The sequence below is a fragment of the Amborella trichopoda genome, chromosome 11, assembly GCF_054954075.1.
Source record: "Amborella trichopoda isolate Santa Cruz 75 chromosome 11, AtrichopodaSantaCruz75HAP2 v2.0, whole genome shotgun sequence".
Classification (NCBI taxonomy): Eukaryota; Viridiplantae; Streptophyta; class Magnoliopsida; order Amborellales; family Amborellaceae; genus Amborella; species Amborella trichopoda.
The window spans coordinates 28134067-28143513 of NC_142346.1; the positions used below are offsets into that span (position 1 = coordinate 28134067).

The 9447-nt window shown below is 38.4% G+C and overlaps 1 protein-coding gene across 2 annotated transcripts in view; it reads right to left on the reverse strand.

The window, feature by feature from the left end:
* The window catches only part of LOC18424827 (uncharacterized), a 29922-nt gene extending 22623 nt beyond the window's left edge, over positions 1–7299 (reverse strand). For both annotated transcript variants that reach the window (XM_088852264.1, XM_088852265.1), the window contains exons 1-7: positions 7062–7299; positions 3643–6443; positions 3405–3512; positions 3224–3324; positions 3029–3119; positions 2601–2711; positions 2441–2506 (exon numbers count right to left, since the gene is read on the reverse strand). In XM_088852264.1, coding sequence (XP_088708390.1) covers positions 2441–2506; positions 2601–2711; positions 3029–3119; positions 3224–3324; positions 3405–3512; positions 3643–6387 — 3222 coding nt within the window. In that variant the 5' untranslated portion in view covers positions 6388–6443; positions 7062–7299. The remainder of the gene's footprint in view (positions 1–2440; positions 2507–2600; positions 2712–3028; positions 3120–3223; positions 3325–3404; positions 3513–3642; positions 6444–7061) is intronic.
* Between the last annotated feature and the right edge of the window lie 2148 nt (positions 7300–9447).

Here is a 9447-nt window from a genome sequence, read left to right on the forward strand (position 1 = left end):
AGAAATGTTCAATTTCAAGGCAAATATTGGGCACCTTTTGTGTCACCACGTTAATAGGTACCAACATGTGTCTTTGTTTTGTAGTTCACTTTAAATTTCCCATGCAACTGGATGTGAACCCCATCTGTTTTTTTTCCTAATTAAACATAACCTTTATTCTCCTTGTTATATAAAGACAAATGGCTAAGGTTGTGGTTTCCACAACATTCAACTGTGGTACTGGATAAGAAGAACCGCTGATGCAACAGCTCATGCAAATGTATGACCATGCTATGTTCGTTAACTGTTTAGGCACCCAAATAAGAGAAATATACTAGGAATGGACGAGGCCATTTCATCATCAAAGCCTTTTTCTAACTATTTGGTGTCGGTTACACGAATCCCGGTCCGCCATTATGCACTATCAGTGTTCGAAAATTCGACCGCCCGACCGCCTAGGCGATGGAATTATGCGGCTTGTCTCCAGGCGCCCGCCTAGGCACCGCCCAGTGAATAAGCGGACGAGCGAAAAAAAACCCCAGCAAGGATTAAAAAAAATGTCATTTCCCCCCCCAAAAAGGGGGGAAATGGGTTTTGGGGGGTATTCTAAACCCCTAAAACAAAAACCGTGGCTTTTAGGGTGAGAAAAACTCCCCAAAAAACTACTCTTTTGTGATTTATCGAAAGATCGATAAAGTTTTGATTTTTGCGATTTCTTCCCAAAACAAAGGCAATAGTTCGTGGGTGGATTTAGAGCTTCTAGTAGTTGATTTTGAGGACTTTTAGCGACCCAATAAACGAAGTTGTACTGACATCGATTTGATTTTGATAGTTTTAAAGTATTTCATATTTGAAAGAGGGTTTTAATTTTATTTGCTACAACATATTATGTTGCGAATTATATGTTTTTTCTTTTTTTTTTCTTTTACGATATATTTACATGTTTGGTTGATGACTTGATGTATATGTTTTTTTATTTTGCCTTGTTGACTTTGTGTATCGTTTCTAGTCTAGACTTTTAGTTTCCAACGATGATATTTGGGATTTCAAGCACTTTAATGTCTTAAAAGTTACAATCTCTTTGCAACTTGTATCCATAAATTTGTTACATGATTGTACTATTACATTTTTGCATATTTCACGAGTTTGGGGCTCTAAAATTGTCCTAAAACTCCCAAAGACTTCAAACCATGCCCTAAGAACTCCCCTGTTTTTTTGTTTGGGGCAGGGGGGTTCAATTTTGGTGAGGGCACCTTGTCTCTGGGCTAGCGCCTAAGCGGCCAGGCACCCAAAACGCCTAGGCGCCCGAATCCGCATTTTTTAACATTGTGCACTATCAATGACCATACCCTCAGACAGGCCATAAGTCGTCATATCTTTTCTGTCCTTTTGGGTCTACCCCTTGCCCATTTTTAGCCTTCCACCTAAACCAACTCGCACCTTCGAACAGTTGTTGTACTGGGTCTGCGTTGCAAATGGCCAGCTCACCTAAGGCTATTTTCTCTCATCTTAACACCGACACCTAAGTTCTCCCGAATGTATTCATTTCGAATTCTATCCCTTCTTGTCTTGCCACTTATCCATCTCAACATCTTCATCTGATGACACCATCTACATTGCTTGATTATAGAAACACAGTTTCCCTAAGAAAAATAGAAATCAATTAATTGGTTAATGGATAATCCTACTCAAAAAGTTTTATGATGAGAGAGACCAACTAATAGATTTCAAATTTCATTTCCTCATCAAAATTAGATGACTTCCACTTCGAGTTTACACATCTGATCTGATAAAACAACAGTGTTTCTGTCTATTCAAGAATTAGAGTTGAGGAACAATTATGAGCCAGGAAACACAGAATATTTCAAGCATAGATTAACATGCAACATACTTAAGACTGTATTCTGAGTAAGAGTCCCAACCGCATCATAACATAGCAGCCACCTTAGTACACCTAAAAGTTATAGAGGAAGCAGAAAAGTACAAAATATTTGGATACGACCTGACAAGGACAATGACGCCTAGAAACATCAGTGTAGGCAGTGAATCAACTGAAATCCCAGGAATTTTCTTAGCAATACTACCCCTTCCAGCAGAATTATAATGACAGCGTTGCACAATCATGTATTATTGATAGCTTTAGCATGAATGAACAAATATTGCTAAGAACATGGAAGAGAGAAAGAAAGAGGGAAGCAGGGAATTAATCTTTGACACAAAGAAAGATTGCTTCAGTGGGAAGAAAAAAAAAAAAGCAATTTATGCAGCCAAAGGCCAACAAATAGAGACAACAATATCCAGAGTAATCAATGTTCTCATTCCTACTTCATTAATGTGCCATGTAATAGCAGGTTTGCTTGTTATTTGAGCACATCGGTAAAAGGTTACTATCAAAAATGAAAATGAGAACTGCATGTATAAAAATATAGTATCAGATGCAGAATAAAACGACTTGGAATACCTTTACTCTGAGCTCCTTCATGGGGTGAGGAGTCAACAAAGCTCGGATATTGGTAACTATAGGCCCCTGAAAAAGGGAAATGCAGATGCCAGTAAGACCAACAAAAGATCATGAATGTAAGATGAAATATGCTTGAGAGAATTAAGGGCAAATTGCTCACCTGCATACCACAGACCACTATTTGATCTCCTTCATGTAGCACACCATTCACCAAAACAACATCAATAGTTGTTCCCAGGCCTTCAATAACCTTAACTTCCAAAACAGTGCACTGATCGACAAAGGAAAGAAAGCCAAAATCAGAAGTTTCAATGCAGGCATTGAATGCACATGCTGGAGAAAGGCCATAATTAGATAATTATACCTCTAAAACAACAGATGAAGGCATCACAATTTAAATAGTACGATACAAGGGTGATTAAAATTCACGATAGTGAAGGTAAAAAATTGCTCAGTAATAGAAACACACTCAAGAACCATAAGGATCATAGCAGTAGAAAATACATGGGTGACCCAGAAGATTGGTAATGAAACTTAAATGTGTAAATGGCAGAATGAGAGGTCAAATAAATAACAATAAGAACATGCCTGGACTTCACTGATATACATAAGTTTTTCTTCCATCATCTTCTGGGTTAATTGCACCAACAACATAAGAAGATCTGGAATACCTTCACCACTGAAACAATAGTACAAACAACAGGTATGAGATACAAAATCCAACAGTAGATTGACTTGACTGCACTGCAAATTTCAATATTAAGAGATCAGTTGAAGACTTACGTGATAGCACTTGTGGGAACAATACTGACATATTTCCTGATCTCTTTATTCCTATAATACAACTCAGAATTGAGACCCTGCTCCTTCAATTGCGTAATAATCTGAAATACCAGAAGACCTTAGTACATGTGAAAGATCAACTACAAATAGAGCAATGATAAATTCCAGATACATGACGTACCTGGGAAAGCCTCGTTTCAAACTCATTGTTCACTTCTCTTGATTGTTGCTTCAAAGCATTTCTTATAGGAGCATCTGGGCAATTTTTCCATCCATACAATCGATCCACCTTGACAATTTGAAGCTCCAACACTTAATAGAGATACTTGGATAAAAGATCCACATCCAATTTGACGACCAAAAAGCAACTAAAAAAATGAGTTCACAACTTCACATGCATGAGAAACTAATGTACTCACCTTATTCAAGGCAACAATGAATGGGGTATGTCTCATCTTCAAAAGATTGATAGATTCAATTGTTTGGGGCTCCAAGCCATGCATTATATCAATGACCAAAATGGCAATATCACACAAGCCAGATCCACGGGACCTCAAATTTGTGAAAGACTCATGTCCAGGAGTGTCGATAACCAGCAAACCAGGAACCCTCAAATTGGCATCGGACTTGAGCTCTTTGGTCCTCTCCCTTATATTTTCCATGGGGAAATACGTAGCCCCAATTTGTTGTGTGATGCCACCAGCTTCCCCCACTTGAACATTTGTGCGCCTGATGCAATCGAGCAACTTGGTCTTCCCAGTATCAACATGTCCCAAAATGCAACAAATGGGGGAGCGAAGGTCATCAGCGCTCCTCTTGGAAAGAGCCTCAGCTTTCCGTGCCTCTCGTTTCATGGCTGCTTCTTTTCTCCTCTTCATCTTGGTCCCCTCATCTTCACTTCCATCATCTTCGCCTTCACTTTCTTCTTCGCTCTCTTGGGTTGGTTTAGTAGGCTTGGGAGCCATGGCTGATTTCGGAATAGGTTTTTGAGGAGCTTGTGTCAATGAAACAGCAGCAGCTGGGGTAACATCTTTGGAATTAGCAGTCATTCTTTTGGTGCCTTTCTTTACCAGAGGAGCATCATCTTCTTCTTCTTCGGCAAATGCACTCTTAACAGGTAAGACCAAATCTGTATCATCCCAGCTTTTGGCATCCCATTCGTCATTCTCTTCTTCTTCATCTACTTCCACTTCTTGTCCCTCTTCTTCCATGTTATTCTCTTCAACCACATGCTCAACTTCCATTTTCTCGCCATTATCCTCTGCCACTGAATCCAACTCAACCTTCTCTATTTCCTGAACATCTGGCTGATCATCTACTACTGTTGTCTCTCCTGTTTCCACAGGGACCTGAGTGCTGGGTCCAGGCTTCTTCTTCTTGGACTCATACTTTGGCCTTTTTGTCACACCAGCACTAGTATCAGTGGGCATCCCACTTTGAGAAAGGAACTGCTCTCTCATCAATGCCAATCGGCGTGCCTCCTCCTTCTGCTTACCAGTCAATAGCTTTCCTTCTTGCTTCTTCTTTTGAAGCTTCTCCTTTTCTTTTTCCTTCTTCCTCCGTTTTGCCTCTTCCTTCTGCCTCTCAAGCTCTTCAAGCCTGAGCCTCTCTTCCTCCTCTTTCCTTAACCTCTCTTCCTCCTCTTTCTTCTTCTTCTCCTCCACTTCTTTGAGCCTTGCCAATCTCTCTTGCATTTCTCTCACATGCTTTGGCACCTTCTTATCAGCAGCAGCCTTGCTCTTGGCCTCCTCCTCTTTCGCCTTCTCCTCAACAGCGGCAGCTTTCTTCTCCTTCTCTTTCTCTTTCTTCTTTTTCTTCTTCTTTGCAGCTGCTGATTCCACACCCTCAGCATCACCATCCCCTTCTGCCAATTTGGGCTCCTCTATGATAATGCTTGTCTCTACAGAAGCAACATCTTTTGTTTGAACACTCTCTTCAGCTGGAGCAGTAGATTTAGTAGGAGGTGGTCGGGGTGCTGGTGCTGGTGCTGGTGCTGGTGGGCCTGCACCTAGCTCTGCAAGTATTTTGTCAAGGTCATCCTCCTCTTGTGCAGTCCTTCCACTCTTGTTCTTCTTCTTCTTTTGCGGCTTCTTAGAACCAAGGGAGGTATCTAACGGAGTAACACCATCCCCATCTGGTGTATCTTCATTTTCTTGTTTATTTGCCTCAGTAATTGGCTCCAAAGCCTCGCTTGTTGCAGGCTCTTGATCTTCCTCGGTTAAAGCAGCAGCAAAAGAGGAGTTGCTCTTTTTGGACTTCGACTTCTTTTTACCAGAGAACACAGGCATATCAGCTGCATCGTCTTTATCCTCTTCTGCAGGCTTTTCCTGGTCCAATTCAGTTGATGGAGAATATGGGTCATCCTCAAGAAAAGAGAGGCTTGCCTTGATTCCCTTCTTTGATTTCTTCTTCCCTGTAAATTGCACAACTTCTTCTTCTACATCATTTTCTGTCTTTTTGGAAAGCCCCACATCATCAGAAGGTTCAACTGATATATCCAAGCCTAGATCCAAGGTTCTCCCTTTAGATCCCTTCTTCTTCTTTCCAGTAAACTGTATCTCTTCTGATTCATCCAAATCCAAGTTATCTGTTACCGTGGATTCTTGCTCATCATCCATTGAAGCCAAGAGAGAGAATGCATCAGTTAATCCTAGTTTTTTCCCTGATTTCTTCTTCGAGTTCTTTGGTTGCTCGAAAACTACATCAGTTGCAGTAGTATCATCATCTCTCTCCGCAAAATCATCGGCCTCGTATTGCTTGTTGGACTTCTTTCCCTTCTTCTTGCCACCTTCCAACTGTTTTAAAGTCTCTTGTGGTGGAGCTTCATTGACAATACCTTCAATATTGTACTCATCATCATCAACCTTAAGATCCCTCTTCCCTTTTTTGTCTCTCTTAGATGGCTTCGAGTTCTTCTTAGAATCCATGGATTCTTGACTCATCGTATCCATCTCCTCTGCAACTTTTGCATCACTCGAGTGCTTACCATTGCCTAAGCCTTGCTGTTGATCTATCTGATCCTCAACAGAAACAGCTCCAATGGAGTATTCGTCATCATCAATTAAGCGGCCCTTCTTCTTATTTTTCTTGGTAGCCATGGAGACCCCTTGAACAGAGGGAAGGGCGCACTCTTCATCAAGTACAGAAGGCTTCTTCCGACCCATCGAATCAAAAAGTACTTGGTTTCCTCTAACTACGTAAATCTAAGACACTATTCAACCTGAAATTACAAACCATAAAACAATGGAATTGATCCCAGAGAGAAATCAAAATCCAGGAAAAGCAAGAGGTGAAAAAACCAACAACTCAGAAAGAGAGGACGCCGCCCAAAGACCAAACCCCTCCAAATGAAATAAACACACAACCCACATAGAGAAAGATTCAGAAAAAAATACATGTTAGCACTGTGATATGAATCTGCTAAAATTCATAGTAGAAGGTAAAACCAACGAACCAAATCACAATAGAAAAAGAAGAAAAGGAAAAATAAAACAGATTTCAGCAGACAAATAAAAGAGAAGGTCCAAATAGAAGAAAAAAATGACAGATTTCAGCAGAGAACTAGCAAAACGTTTACCTTCATGAAAGGTACCCTCAGAAACAAATAGAAACAATCAATCAAAGAGAAAACCGAAAAAGCTTTCAATCAGAAAACAAGCATAGACCCAATTACAATAAATAGTGGGTATCGCATAAACCAAAAGAAGAGTATCAATTAAACAAAAAAAGACAGCAATTTTCAATCAAAACACAACTACAGATCGAACTCACAACAAGAGAAAGCGAACATCAATCAACAAAAAAAAGCCAAATGTTTTCAACAAAATAAGTTACATACCAGAAAGAGCCAGGCTTTCAGACAGGAAAGAAGTTGGGCACTCAAACCTAACAGCAGAACTCTCTTGATAAACGAATCGAATAGAGAGAGAGAGAGAGAGAGAGAGAGAGAGAGAGAGGAGGCAATGGGCAACAGTGAGCAGGTCTATGCGGTTACCTCCTTCAAGAGAGAGAAAGGAATAGGCGAAGAACCTAGAGAGAGAAACACTGCGAAGAACCTAGAGAGAGAAACACTGCGAAGAACTAGGGGGCGTATTTATAAGGAAGATAGGAAGGAGAGGTCTCTTTGTCCAGGTTTCCAATTAATCTATACGGTAGAGAGAGATTACGATGAAGATAATTAGATATTATAATTACTAATTTTTCAATTTTAAAAGTTTAAATAGAGTCGATGCCCTAAACAATCAAATTAGAACCCACTTGTAAAACTTTCACTAGAAGAAGTTGTTTTTTATGTTCAAATATCTTCAAAATTTCACTAGAAGAAGTTGTTTTTGATGTTCAAATATCTTCAAATTGATCATCTCGACATCAAGTTCCATCCACGTAAAAAAAGAATGAATTTTAAGTTTTAAAAATAATACATATTATAAAACATTTTTTAACCATCAATTTTCAATTCAAGTTTTTATAAATGTACTTACCTACACTATTTTTTAAGCTTTAAATTTTATAATTAAAAATAAAAATATATTTTAATGCGATCACAAAGTCTTCCAATATGGAAACCACATTTCTCGACTCTACTTGAAGGTGTATTTTACTTGATTGTTTAGAACCTTGGCTCTTTCATTATACTATGTTTTTTCTTTTTTTTTTATATTATCCTCACTTATTGAAAATTAACAATTACTAATTTTTTGTTTTTTCTTCAAAGTGATTTTCATTTGGACATATTTTGAATATTTGAAATTATATAAAAATTTTAATCGGAATGCAACTTTAGATACTAGAAATCTGAAGCCTAGACTTTTCGATTTTCAAAATCTAAAGTGATTTTGATTGTTTCTCTAGGGTCTATTAGGGTACATGGATTTTAAAGCATAGATTTTTAATATCTTGGATATTGTTAGGGTACATGGATTTTAAAGCATAGATTTCTAATATCTTGGATATTGTTAGGGTACATGGATTTTAAAGCATGGACTTTATAAGATCTTGGTTATTGTCAAAATCGACTGATTGGATGGTTTAATGATTGGGATACTTAAAAGGGAAAATTGCAAAACCCCCCCAAAGTGACTTTTACTCATTTTACCCCACCCAACTATTCTTAGCAACTACCCAAACAAAAGTTCATTTTTTTGGGATGAAAATATCCTTCCGTCACAAAACAAATTTTTTTGGGAAGAAAATGTCTTTCCTTCTCATAACAAATTATTTGGTTGGAGAGGGTGGCGGTTGTGCTATTATTTTTGCCAAAATGGCAATAATAGCCCGAAATGGTGGGTCAAGAGTTTCATGATGCCATTTCATGGTAGCAGTTCGGTAATTATTTGTTGCTGGAATGGGCAGTTCGATGTTTTTGAAATTGCGTTCTGGCATCTTAAAAGGGTAGTCCGGCATTTTGATATGGCGGTCCGGCATTTTGATGTGGCGGTCCGGCATTTGAAATTGCGTTCTGGCATTTTGAAAGGGTAGTCCGGCATTTTGATATAGCGGTCCGTCTGGCAGGCATTTTGATATGGTGGTCCGGCATTTTGAAGGGGCGTTTTGAAGTAGCAGCCCGACGTTTTGAAGTAGCAGTTCGGCGTTTTGAAGTGAGCAGTCCGTCATTGTACAAGTGCGGTCCCTCGTTTCCTTTTATTGAGGTATGAAAATGATTTGTTACACAAGGGAAGGGTATTTTTGTAAAAAAAAATTAACTTTTTGTATAGGGGATATTTGCTAGGAAGCCATTTTTTGTGGGAAGTTGCTCGTAAAGTTGGGTGAGAGGTAAAGTGCGTACAAAGTCCATTTTGGGGGGATTTGCAATTTTCCCTACTTAAAGTAAGAAAAATCACAATAATATAAATAAGACTTACTTTTTCATGATTTCATTTCCACACCAAAACCTGTTTTTTTGCATTTCCAATGGCCATAGATTTCACTTATTGGCTCCCTTGGCCAAGGAACATTTAGTAGGTCAGAAAATTTTAGAGAGAAAAAATACTTAAATTTTTTTAAAGAGATAAACTATCTCAAAATTTTTATAAATAAAAACTATCTCAAATTTTAACTTTTACATAGAGAAAGTATGTAAAAATTTTAGAGAGAGAAAGTACCAATTTTTTAGAGAGATGGACTATCTCAAAATTTTAGAGAGAGGAATTATCTCAAATTTTAACTTTTAGAGAGAAATTATCTCAAATTTTAACTTTTAGAGAGAGAAAATATGTTAAAATTTT